The sequence below is a fragment of the Gymnoscopelus braueri genome (assembly GCF_963280865.1).
Source record: "Gymnoscopelus braueri genome assembly, chromosome: 12".
Taxonomy (NCBI): Eukaryota; Metazoa; Chordata; class Actinopteri; order Myctophiformes; family Myctophidae; genus Gymnoscopelus; species Gymnoscopelus braueri.
The window spans coordinates 21,289,787-21,303,742 of record NC_137614.1 but is presented as its reverse complement, the minus strand read 5'-3'; the positions used below and the strand labels follow the sequence as shown (position 1 = coordinate 21,303,742).

Sequence of the window (13,956 nt, the reverse complement as noted above, 5' to 3'; positions counted from 1 at the left end):
AGCATCTACAGCTATAGAGTTGGTCCTATATGGCTGAAAGGCAAGCACAAGCAATGTTCCCATCATCCAGTACTATGAAAGTGTCCATGAAATGGAATGGACAGTTCGAGCCTACAAGTTACATTTTTGTTCAGTCTTTGTTAAGGTCGCTGTCGAGGAGTCAATGTCCAGAATATTCACTTTTATATAATTTTATAAATTGATCAAATTCGTTTAAAATAATGTCAAGTGGCATGTCGGTCAATTACAGGTAAGAGACCGAAATTTAAATGGATGAGTTTTTACTGTCCCCATGTGGCCAGTGTATTTATTTACACCCCAGGGGGACAAAAGTGGTATCGTCCAATGGAACCAACATGGAGGCGCTGGAATAGTGAAATGTTTGTCGATAACATATTGAATCAAAGCCAGGAAAGGGGAAAGTGAATGGCATAAATACATTAACAAACTTTGCCCCAATTGCTGTTACCTTTTCGTCCACGGCGCTTAAAAAGTAACGGTACTGTAAAAAAATATGCGGATTATGCGTGTCTTTGCACTTGTCTGTGTCCGAATAGCTATTGTTGAATGTGCTCTAGAAACTTAAAAGTTGATTAATTGTTGCGTGAATTTGCATGAAATAAGTACGCTTAGTAACTTCTAGACATGGAAAAGACGGAACCACGACTTATAAGTGCCGTGTACGCCGAGTGCAGCGGGTTGCCGTCACCGTTGTCCGCCAACGTAACGGAGCAACTCCAAGTGAACGGACAGAGAGTGTACACTGTGACCGCAGGTGAGCGGCTGACTGAACCAACCGGAGGAATGCGAGCGCGCAACTAAAATAGCACATCTACAAGACTGCAACCTCGCAGTGCATTGGATCAATGACATGTGCTTTTAGATTTGCTATTTTCGGAGCGCGCCACTGCCAGGCTTCTGTCTGCCTCGTAATTAGCCTTGGATCACAAGACGGTCATCTGTCATGACCGTCTTGGATGATCTTCAAAATAAATGTTTGCACTCCCTTTTTGATCCGTACATTTACATAAACGTTCAGATTTCAAATATAAAGTGCCTACCCAATGGCCATGGATATTAAAATTATGTACGGACCCTCAGAAGTACCCGTATATTCTGTATTGTTTAATAAAAAGCATTTTAATCTGCTCGGTGGCCATTTTCTCCGTATGTTTCAACACGAGACCCTATTGGTTGGGAGGTGTATTGCACTCTGATACATTATAACTATGAGAAAATGGCCACCAATCGGATTAAATGCTTTTTATTGAACAATACTGAAAATAATACGGGTACTTCTGAGAGTTCGTACATAATTGTAATATCCGTGGCCATGGGGTAAGCACTTTATATTTGAAATATGAACGTTTATGTAGATGTACAGACCAAAAAGGCAGAAAGTGCAAACACTATTTTGAAGATCATCCAAGACTGTCATATAATATATGACAGTCTTGTATCAAGGCTACCTCGCAATAATCATTGCATAAAGGTTACACTGACTACACCTAGGCTACACACATGCCAATGCATACATTATATTCCAATGATGCTTTTACTGTGGTCATAGCCTGCTTGGACCAAGGCTGTCAGACATTTGGACATTTCTTTTATTGATTCTGACTTTGTGTGTCATAGATAGATACCAGTACATAAAATGTCAGAATCAATCAAATAAATCTTGATCCAAGGCTAGTAGTAGACCCTACCCTATACTGGGAGACTGTAATGTATTCACAAATCCGGTCTGTTGTGCCAATGCTACTGTATATGGTATCTTCTGTTTGTGCTCATATATTATCTCTTTGGCCAGAGTGGAGTCAGACTGATTTGGTCCGAGGTTCCAGGCTACGCTACAGCCAGCACTGGACGGTGATAACGGACAGTACAGACCACAAGACCACTATCACCACTGTCCTGCCACCAAGACCCTGTATACCTGTACAGGGAGAGTAAGTAGACACCCACAGACATGTCAATACTGATTTACTACCAGGAGGCTACAGTATATAACTGTACAAAGAAATTAAGAGTATATTACGGTACATGCATGGATACGTACAGTATGTACGTACTGTAGCCTATATTGATCCAGCATTATTATCATCATAATCTCACTTCTGGCTATGTGTGCTTATTTTATTCGGTCATAGCGGCAAAGACCCTGATCAAAATATTGTAAATAGAACATAGATAATGTGAACACTTTAATCCTGATCATGTTATACAGGTATGTGTTTTCCATGTGGAGCTTGTTTCTCTGCCTCCTGTTGTAACAGGTTACTGAACAAGATACTGTCCTGTTGTAACAGGTTACTTCATAGATACTTTCTTGTTGTAATGAGGTTACCAATCCGATACTGTATCCGTTTATGTTGTAACCAGGTTACTGAATTGATACTCTCCTGTTGTTACCAGCAGACCCACAGAGAGAGAGACTTATGACACGCTTTGATCTTGCCGCAAAGCGGGCCGCTATGGGCTATAGTTCCAAAATATTGGTACTTTCTCATTGAGATAGAAAGAGTATTTCCACATTCCATTCTTACTATGGGAGTCAACGCTAGTGTCGCCACTCTCATATTAGATCACGCTGGTTACCAGATCCTTTAATGTTGTAACCAGGTTGCTGAGCAGATACTCTAATGTTGTAACCAGGTTGCTGAGCAGATACTCTCCTGTTCGAGGACTGAGGGCCGTTGTCAGAGAAACAGCCGGTCACCAACTCCTAGAGGTAACGAAGAGAGACTTTAGTATCCACTTAGAGGATTAAAGGGTTGCTTGCTACAGGGATGGAGTTTTGAGCTGGCTTGAGAAAGATTGAGTGATTGATTTCATTGAATCAGTGAATGGTTGAAAGTTGACACATTAAACTGTGTACCGCAAAGCTATAGAAAGAAACAAGTTCAGTAACGTATTAATCCCCTTGTCAATGAATGCTTTGATTTCATTCATGTGAATGTGCCTGCCTGTGTGATATGTGTAATGGTCTCTGTATTTATGTGAAACGTGAAGGACTAGGTCATTGTTTTGTGTAGTGCAGTTGTACATCAGAGCTGTATATGCCCAACACATTTTACCACTAGGAAAGTAAAAGTCTATCTTACTTTATCTTAATTGCTGACAGTTCCTGTGTCCACATGACCTGTTTAGTCTGAAAAGTAAACCGTATTTGTTGTCTCACTTCGTTGTCTCTGTTTAATATCGTTTAGATATGGGACAGCCAGGGTCTCAGGAAATGCCTCGACCTTACTGCCCTCAGCAAACATGGCAGAGTGTATGACGATGGTAAGATTGTGTTACTTTGTTATTCCCAGAGGTTGAATGCATACAGGGTACATTAAAATCAGTGGACAAAAAAATTACAATGATCCTGACATTTCTTTTTAACTTGTTCCCGTCGTGTGTGTGTGTGTGTGTGTGTGTGTGTGTGTGTGTGTGTGTGTGTGTGTGTGTGTGTGTGTGTGTGTGTGTGTGTGTGTGTGTGTGTGTGTGTGTGTGTGTGTGTGTGTGTGTGTGTGTGTGTGTGTGTGCGTGAGAGTATTGCTGTCATAGTTATAGTTTATATATGGCAGGGTACTGTATTTGAGTATGTGCGTGGAGCTGATCCACGATTATATGCGCACATAAGTGCTGTGATAACACATCTGGGTCTATTTGAGCTTTCAGAATGAAAAGATTACATTTTCACTACAGTAACAGTACACTGTAGTGCTCTAGGAGCTATATTATTTTGCCAGACCCCTTCTTTGACCCCTAAATGCAAGTTATGCTCAATAAAATAATTTTTGGATGATTTTTATTTTTAATAATTTGTATTACTTTGTTTTTTATTAGCCCAGACAGCAGAACACACATTTAGCTGTTAATAACCAATGTTTTAGCAAGAAGCGACATCGGCCACAGCATCAAGACACTGATGAAGCAGGTCTTGATGAAGGTGAAATATAATAGTCAAGCCTGGAGATGACTGAGGCTTGTTTAACTGTACAAAACTGCAGTACCAAGTGATTGCTGCAATGAGTACCTTGAAGGACAGTTGACTGGACCACTCGCAGGTTCTAGGCAGTTTGAGTCGGTGTCATCAGGTGATGTAAATGGAATGATCCTGCAGTGGGACAAGACTTACCAGGGAAGAATATAAATATATATAAATTTACCATTTACCATGGCAGGCCCATTTTTTTGTATATTAACCCAGGTTTGTTCTTTGTAATTAATCTGGAGGTATGTCTTATCATAATCAAACGAGTCAGGGTGTGTGGCTGTGTGCATACATGTATGCAAATACCTGTATGTATGTATGATGAAATTCTAAAGAGTGTCCCCCCATCTAGCCCAGTTTGGCTGTCTATCGTGGTCTGACTGTGAGACCAGGCTGTTGTATGTAGCAGAGAAGAACAGAACCTCCTCAGAACAGCATGGTGGAGAATCAACAGGTGGTAAGGTAAATCAATGGACATGCTCGCACAGTCACACACTCGCAGCTTAATTAGCACACATCTAAATAGGGCCCGACCGATTCTGGGTCCGATGTCGGCCCCAATTTTGGAGAGTCCTAGACAAAAAAAGTGCAAAATCTTGAAATAATTTTGGTGGTATTAAGCAAGCTGACACTGGGAGCCAACCCATGGCACATCTAGGAGGCGCACCACCTACAGTATGTAGACACACTGCTGCATGCCGCTGTAGAGCTAAAAAAAATCAAATAATGGCCGATATATCAGCCAGCCCAATAATATCAGTCGGGCTCAGTGTGTGCATGTGAATGATTATTTTGTGCAGGACAGGAGTGTGTACAGTGAGGACTGGGGTGAAGGTCTGACCAGTAAGAGTGTCCCAGTGGTGTGTGTGGTGGACCTGCTGACAGGCACGCTCAGCGTACTGCAGGGCATCCCGCCCCAGGTCTCCCCTGGACAGGTAAACACACACACTTCACACACCCTACTGAGCACGGTAATAGCTGCAGATATTCAAAGATAGATATTCTAGCTGAGATAATTAATACAATATAAATAAAAGCAATGGAAAAAAATGCATATACATGTAAATTGCGGTTCAGTTAAAAAAAGAAGTTTTCCAATAATGATATGATAATATAATAAACAAAACAAAAAAAACAGGATTGCATGTGTAAGAGTTTCTATACTAGTATTTTGTATGAAGTTTAAATCTGAATTTCACTGTGTGTGCGTGTGTGTGTGTCTGTGTGTGTGTAATTCATCCAGGCTCTGTGGGCTCCAGACAGTCAGTCTGTGGTGTTCGTCGGCTGGTGGCACGAACCCTTCAGACTGGGCCTCAAGTTCTGCTCCAACCGCAGGTTAGAGAGTCATGCTACATGCATTTAGGAGTCACCACTACACTGCGGAGTCAAATATTGTTTTGGCATACAGTATGCATTGCAAAACAAAGTCAAAGAGAAATTTTCATCAATAATTGACCTTGACCTTTGACCACATCATTTAACCATGCCTGGTATTAAGTTAATATATATTAAGTCAATATATTAAGTTTTGTGTATTGTGATTTGATTTGTTGACTCATTGTGGACAGGGTGACAACAAAATCACTTAAAAGTTCAACTAATTAGTTTATTGTTCTGATGTTAGCTCAGAAAATCAAATCAGGATGCAAATGTTCATGACATTGAGTCTATGAGGTATTGATCAGACATTACTGTAAATGAGTGAAACTGGGTTATTACGTTGCCGTTTGTATTGACCTTTCTACCTTTATCTTGCTTCAGGTCAGCGTTATTCAGAGTCGATCTGGGTGGACACTGTGGTGAGTTTACATCATCTTTATCATAGTGTATTCGTCGTGTTCAACATGCTAAAAGTTTTTCTTGCTTGCAAAGCAGCTATGTAGCAGTGGCACGGGTATGTCTTCTACTGCTGGCCTCTATGCATGTGTGCATGGCGCGCGCGCGCACACACACACACACACACACACACACACACACACACACACACACACACACACACACACACACACACACACACACACACACACACACACACACACACACACACACACACACACACACAGAACACACAAATGACAAACACATGTACCTCTAGTCCACTGCTGTCCCCTTCTCTCTATCTCTGTCTCTCTTTCAGTGTGTCTGTCGGGGGACAACATGTCTGTGTCCTGTCCCAGACTGAGTCCAGACAGGACGTGTCTGATCTACCTCCAGGGCAGCGTGTTTGGACCTCACAACCAATGCTTGAGCCTGCAGCTCTTAGACCTGGGGAGCAGGGAGACCTCTACACTTCTGGATGTAGTCAACAGACCACAGTCAGGTAGGTCATGCTGGTGCTATTGTTGATTAGGACCAGCTCAGTGGTCTTGTGGTTAGAGTACCCAAAGCCTCAGCATCAAGGGTCGGATTGGGGGGTAAGTCCCTGCGACATACTAGCATCATGTCCAGGTGGTGTACTTGTACATCAAGCTGCCTCACGCTATGGAAACCGGAGATAGGCTCCTGAACTATGGGCCACATAGCTCTGAAACCGCTGGTTCCCAAGACTTATTGTTTAGTTGGGCAACTAATTATTTGATTAATCTATGCAATTAAGACCATAAGTAAGAAACTAAGAAATTATGGTAATTGCTAAAGGTTCAATCTAGGACTTATTTGAATGAATACAACAGTGGTTGGAGATGGCCTCCCTACTCTTCCAATGAAAATGTTTGACCCTGGTTGACAATGTCCATAAAGATAATTAAGCAGATTGGACGTGAAATGTGCCATCATCTTTATTTTAGTTAACACATTGTTGCAGTTACCTCTCTCCATCAGAAGAGGGAGCTAACAGACATACAACTTACAGATTGTATCTTTAAAATACCCCTCCAGTGAACAGTTTTCCTGTGTACCCCCTGCATTTCCTCATCAAACTGTGTATGGGATTGTGGTTTGAAATCAAACATCATTTCACTTTTCACTTTTAGTGAAATTCAAGATCTGAAAAAAACAAAAAAACAATCACCACAAATTATCTGAACCCAGAGAGATCTTGAAATTGCTTCATATGTTTATTGTTTACCCAGCAGTCAAAAACCTTTTAGTTTTATTATTATGGAACAAAGTTAAACATTCAACATTCAAATTCCATTATTTTTCTGTTGATCGATAATTCAATTAATCAATACACCCACAACGTTTAATCGCCATTTAATCTTCATTTCCTTTTCCTGCCATCCATGACCAGGTCAGTTTGCAGGTGTGTATGAGGCTCTGCCCACATGCTGCTGGTCCACAGACAGTCAGAGAGTGGTATTCAGTAGCGCTAAGAGGAACCGCAAGGTAAACACGCACACGCACACACGCGCGCACACACACACACACACACACACACACACACACACACACACACACACACACACACACACACACACACACACACACACACACACACACACACACACACACACACACACACACACACACACACACACACACACAGTGCATGTTGGTGTACTGACCAAAATAGACAGAAGTACACACAATGATTTTGAGTTTTGAGCATTTTCTTTGTTTGGCGTTTGAATATTCATCAGGTTGAGGCCAACGGCTGGAGAACTTCATGAAAAGAGACAATAAGCACAGAGGAACAAAATACTTCCTAACAACATATTTCACTTCCTAAAGCTGGATAAACACAAACACACACAATGTCTCTCTCTCTCTCTCTCTCTCTCACAAACTCTCCTTATGTCTCTCTCACGCACGCACGCACACACACAAAGATCTCATCAATTTAAGAACTAGACTGCAATGTCATTTGGCCCACATTAGCTGGTCAGATAATCAGTTCCATATTGAGAATGAATGAATATAATGAACATTTCTCTCTCTTTTTATCTCTCTGACAGGATCTCTTTGTGTTTGACAGGAAAACAAAGACAGTTACCTTCCTCTCCGATAGTAAGACCCCGTCCTCTCCTCTTTCTCCTCCTCATCCACACACACATTCTCCTCCTAACATCTCTCCTCCTCCTCCTCCTCCTCCTTCTATCACTCCTCCTCCTCCCCTATCTCTTCCTCAGTTTTACCCTGCTCCTCTCAGCTTCTTTTATCCTTCCTTATCACCTGCCCCGGTTATCCCTCCTTGTCCTGCTACCCCTATTTCCTTTCTCCTCTTTCCTCCTCCCCCTCTTTCTCCTCCCCTCCCCTCCCCTCCCTCTCCTCCTCTCCCTTCTCCTCTTTCTCCTCCCCCCACTCCACACTTTTACTTCATCCCGTCATCCTGTCCTGCAACTCCTGTTTCAGAGCCTCCCCCAGCTCCTCCTCCTCCTCCCTATAATCTTCCCCCGCCACCTCCACCTCTTCCTTATCTTCATCTTCAACATCGGCGCAGACAGGAAGAGGAAGGTATGACAGAGAGAAGGACCAGACATCTCCACTTCTGAACTGGTTTTGAAATAAAAGTCCCTGTTTGGATTGAGTGTCTTTGGCTATTACATTCTGCATATGAATGGATGGCTTTGGTGACTTATTTTAAAATGTTCAGGTCCTAAAAACAGAAAAAAATCCTAAAATGTCTCAATATTAAATCCCCTCTCTCTTTCCCTCCGTATATCTTTGTATTGTCCCCCCCCCCAACACACACTCACACTCACACAGATCCCAGTGCAGTGTATGGTAGTTGTAAACTACTGACGCTACAGAAGGACCTGATGGTGGTCAGTTGTTCCAGTCCCAACACACCACCAACTCTGGTATATAACTGTATATATACAGTATACACATAATATACATACATACTGTACATGCAAAAACAGTTAGTAGTGTGTGTGTGTGTGTGTGTGTGTGTGTGTGTGTGTGTGCGTGTGCGTGTGTGTGTAGAGGATGGGTTTCCTCCCATCAGCAGGTGAGTGTGTGAGCTGGACAATTCTGCAGCAGCCTGCTGTGGCCTTTGACCTCGGTTGGACACTTCTGGATGTAAACCCCACACCAGAGGAAGACAACATACATTACTGTGAGCCTAACACACACACACACACACACACACTGCGTGGTCCAGTTTAAGACCTCAACACAAACTACTATAAACAAGTAAGACGCGCGAACGCGGTAAGCGAACGCAAAAAAAGAAAAAAAAAAATGAAAAAAAATATTTAAAAAAAAGTAACCAATAAAAAAATTATTAAAAAAAATAAATAAAAATCTGCGTTAAAAGGAGCATCTTAGAAAAATACAAATTCACAAAAAAAAAACTTGGAATGTTTTTGAACAATTCAACAAAGTGTTTGAAGTGCCTGTTTCACCCACTTCCGGGGGGCGGAGCCAAAATCCGAGCCCGATGTATTTGTTCGTAGACCCCCACTTAGGGGGGGTAGAAAAAGTTTGGGAGCGATTCGGGCACTTTTCATTTAACATGGGGTTTCAATGGGGAGTTTTTAGGAGCCTTCTCCGAGGCGTGGCTTCCGGGGGAAGGGGCGGGCTTAAACGCAACCTTGACAGGTGTGTTGAGTTTTCAAAGACCTTTCATTTGATGTATGGTACGTCTAAATTGGACATTTACTTATCTCAGAGGAGCTGCACACAGGCAGTGCACACAGGCAGTGCACACGGAGACACAGAGACACAGAGACACAACCCAAGCAGGGTTACATATAGTAAGCTCCACTTGGTCGGAGGCGCGGCTTCGCCGCGCCTCCTCCCGCGTTCGCAATCAAAGCTCTTTAGAGTCTTTAACTGTCTCGTATTTCCTCTCCCTTTCTCCATCTCTCTTTCCATTTATTTTCTCTTATCCCCAAATTCTCTGTCTGTCCCTCCCCTCTCCCTCCCCTCTCTCTCTCTCTGTCTCTCTGTCTGTCTCTCTCCCTCTGTCTCTCTCTGTCTCTGTCTCTCTGTCTGTCCCTCCCCTCTCCCTCCCCTCTCTTTGTCTCTCTCTGTCTCTGTCTCTCTGTCTGTCTCTCTCTCTCTCCCTCTCCCTCTCTCTCTCTCCCTCACTCTCTCTCTGTAGCTGGTCTAGATTTTGGTTCTGTACTCGTCAAGCCTTGTCATCTTCTCCCCGGAGCAAAGATACCCCTCATTGTCTTCATCCATGGTCACTATCACATTTACTACTTTTATTAATGTATTAATTGTTTAAGATTTTTCTTTTTAGACTGTCCCTGTGCCTTAACAATATGAGTTATTATTGTAATGATGATGATAATATGTTTATTGTAATAACTCATACAATTTCAGGCGGTCCTCACTCCCAGTTCCCTGCAGAGTGGAATGCCACTACAGCTGGACTGGCTAAACTGGGCTTTGCTGTTCTTATGGGTAACACACACACCACACACCACACACCACACACACCCCCCCCCCCCACACACACACACACACACACACACACACACACACACACACACACACACACACACACACACACACACACACACACACACACACACAGATGTGTATTTGAACAATCTTTCTATAGCTTATGAGCAGTTTATCACTGATCACTTTTTTCTCTTGTTCTTTCTACAGTGAACTACCGCGGTTCTACAGGCTTTGGTCAGGACAGCATCTTATCCCTGATTGGTCAGATTGGTAACCAGGATGTGAAAGATGTGCATGTATGTATTTATATGAACGGGTATTTTTTTTAATTATTATTATTATTTGTATTTATTATAATTCTTTTTTTTCCTTTCTTTTTTAACCAACTTAATTTAATCTAATTTAATTTCCCAGAGGGTCAGTACTGAGTGTATGTCTGGTGGGCATCACCTTTAGCATTGTAAATGGTAGCAGATGTTTCATAAAAAATTAAATAATCTGTTTTTTCCTTTTTTTATGATACTGTAAAGATTTGTGAAGGGGAAGTATCTTTCCTCTGGTCACCCATGCATAGATCTGAGCAAAGGGTTGACCACAGGGCAGCGTCCCTCAGAGTTTGTTAACATTCAGTGCCTTGCTGAATGAAGGTCACTAGACAGGATACTTTTTTAAATATTGAGTCCTCTTCCTCTTTGACTGTATCACCCTGTTGCCATGTGTTTGGGAAAGATTTGTTGTAACTGGTTGATTGCCTCTACCCAGCGAGCAGTACATACTGCTCTGCAAAGCGACGCGACCCTTGATCCCAACCGCCTGGCAGTGATTGGTGGATCCCACGGTGGTTTCCTTTCCTGTCATCTGGTTGGCCAGTACCCAAACTTCTACAGAGCGTGTGTGGCCAGGAACCCAGTCATTAATGCTGCTACTTTACTGGGGACCAGTGATATAGTGGACTGGTGAGACACACACACATCATTACACAACTCTTTCTTCTTGGTTGCCTCTTGGTTCAGTGGTGCTGCACTAAACACGCACGCACGCACGCACGCACGCACGCACACACACACTCTTTGTGCCCCTCTTTCTCCATCTGTCCATCTGTGTGACTGTCTGTTGTTCTGTCTCTCCAGGCGTTACTCCTGTGTGGGAATGCAGTATTCATATGACCAGATACCTACAGCTGAAGCTCTGGCTACCATGTTAGAGAAATCACCTATCACACACGCTGCCCAGGTCAGACAGACACACACAAACGCGCGCACACACAGACACACACACACACACACACACACACACACACACACACACACACACACACACACACACACACACACACACACACACACACACACACACACACACACACACACACACACACACACACACGGTGTGAAAGAGAAATACAATTCAGTTAAGCCCATATATGGAGATCTCTGTATCTGTCAGTCCTGTCCCCTGTCCCCTTTATGCCCATATATGGAGATCCCTGATGTCAGAGATCTCTGTATCTGTTAGTCCTTGTCCCCTTTATGCCCATACATGGAGATCTCTGTATCTGTCAGTCCTTGTCCCTTTAATGCCCATATATGGAGATCCCTGATGTCATCAGTATATCTCCATCTGTCCATCTGTGTGACTGTCTGTTGTTCAGTCTCTCCAGGCGTTACTCCTGTGTGGGAATGCAGTATTCATATGACCAGATACCTACAGTCAACTCCCATATATGGAGTTGACTGATTTGTTTGTGCCTGATGCCAAGCGACAGATTGAGTATAGACATCACACTCCATATTTGGGCGTAGCTGCATTGGGAACTCCTTATATGGTTATGACTGAGTCATGGTGACATGAGCGTGACGATGTGGTCCGCCTGTCCGCCTGCCCGTCCTCCCTTAAGCCAATTTTAATATAGGATAATATATAATTTACTGTCCCTGTGGGAAATCTGTAGATAAACAGTTTTTCTACATTTGCCGTAATATAGATCAGGGTACCAGTGTTGCTGATGCTGGGGGGCAAAGACAAGAGAGTGTCTCCTCACCAGGGTGTCGAGCTCTACAGAGCCTTGAAGAGCCGGGACTCCCCAGTCAGGTAGGACTGCGTGTGTGCGTGCGTGCGCACTTTCCCATCCATCATGTGACACTTTTAACCTAAGACGGCTAACAATTTTTCACCACAAAAGAAGCAGCAGTTTTATATGGAACTCGAACCCCATGACTAAATGCTAATCACTGTGAGAGGAAATGCTTCTAAGCTCCAGTTGTATTTTTTCCAGGGTGCTTTGGTTTCCAGAGGACGGACATTCTCTGGCCAGAGTGGACACACAGGCTGACTGTTTTCTCAATACTGTGCTGTGGCTGCAGCAACACATCTGAACACACACACACACACACACACACACACACACACACACACACACACACACACACACACACACACACACACACACACACACACACACACACACACACACACACACACACACGGCAGTATATCGATCATGATATGAGACTAGATATGGTCTGGGATTTTGGAAATCCTAATTTTGTGATAGCTGTATTTTACAATTATTTTGTTTTCTAAAATAGGGAAAATAGTGTTGTTTGCTTGAAGATCGGCTATTTAAAAAAAAAACTAGTTAAAAAGAAAATTTATATTAATCAATATACTGTACATCTCACTCTTTTCTACAATAACTCTTTGGTGGAATTTATAAGCAAATCACACTTTTTTTACAGAAAATATTTCAGATTTGTATTGCATTTAAATTGTTAGTGATAAAATCACATTGATTCTTTGTTCTATAGCTAGTCATTTTGTTTATGTTGGCATGTAAATAAAATACGTTTGTCGTCCTTTAATTCGTCCTTGTTCAACTTAATATGGTATAGTACAGTTTTCATATTTTAGTCACCCAATTACATTTCATCTGTGAAAATGTATCTTTTTTTTCCTCTTCCATTTCCTGAATCTAAGATGATGAGATCTAATACAAATGTGTATTAACTAAGCAATATGCTTTACCCCTTGAGCTATGCAGGGAATAGAACACCTAACCCCATGCTCTCTCTTCTGCCCTCTGGTGACTGTTTGAGGATTCTCACTGAAATTTATAAGGAAAAAGAACAGATACAAACTGACTGATCTGGTCAAACACACAATTATCTTCTAATATCAGGAAATGCGTTTTGCAGCAAAGAGTTAAAACACAACCCAGACTTGGAATATACAGTAAATCTGTTATTTAAAGGAGTAGTTAACCCCAAGAATTACTTATGTTCTACCAATAGGCTATCTCCGTGAATTCAAGGCTTCATGGGGTGTGTAATTGATAGAAAATAAGTATTTTTTTGGGTGATCTACTCCTTTAAGTATGGTTCAAGGTCGTTCTTTATTGTTACATCTTGAGGACCGGTACATTAAGAGTCCTTCAAACATTGCAGCAGTATAGGTAGCCAAGTCATAGTTTAACGCCCAGGATTCGAACTCCGGTCTCCCATGTGGGAATGGACACACTATAGCCAAACATCTTAACCAGTAGCTTAAAGGGGAATCTCCCCCCTTGGCTAGCGGAGATATTAGGCTTTTTGGTCCTCAGGCAGAGGCTCTGAGCCACCTACTGCCACAATAGCAATTAAAGAAAAGGTAAAAAAAAGAAGGTAAAACAA

The 13,956-nt window shown here is 42.4% G+C and overlaps 1 protein-coding gene across 1 annotated transcript; it reads left to right on the top strand.

Moving 5' to 3' along the window:
• The first annotated feature begins 379 nt into the window (after positions 1-379).
• Positions 380-12,728, top strand: LOC308097741 (acylamino-acid-releasing enzyme). The gene is made up of 20 exons (XM_080445741.1): positions 380-775; positions 1,814-1,952; positions 2,659-2,734; positions 3,213-3,288; positions 4,338-4,447; positions 4,786-4,920; positions 5,229-5,320; positions 5,747-5,784; positions 6,123-6,305; positions 7,218-7,312; positions 7,882-7,933; positions 8,633-8,727; positions 8,855-8,987; positions 9,978-10,061; positions 10,205-10,285; positions 10,496-10,584; positions 11,051-11,244; positions 11,419-11,521; positions 12,273-12,379; positions 12,564-12,728. Exons 1-20 carry the CDS (start codon positions 646-648, stop codon positions 12,661-12,663), a joined length of 2,112 nt encoding a protein of 703 aa, XP_080301867.1. The 5' UTR covers positions 380-645; the 3' UTR covers positions 12,664-12,728.
• The last annotated feature ends 1,228 nt before the right edge of the window (positions 12,729-13,956 follow it).

Coding starts and splice junctions, on each gene's coding strand:
- LOC308097741 (XM_080445741.1), top strand. CDS start 646: ATGGAAAAGACGGAACCACGACTTATAAGTGCCGTGTACGCCGAGTGC. Junction 8,728..8,854: donor CCAACACACCACCAACTCTG/GTATATAACTGT, acceptor GTGTGTGTGTAG/AGGATGGGTTTCCTCCCATC. Junction 12,380..12,563: donor AGCCGGGACTCCCCAGTCAG/GTAGGACTGCGT, acceptor TATTTTTTCCAG/GGTGCTTTGGTTTCCAGAGG.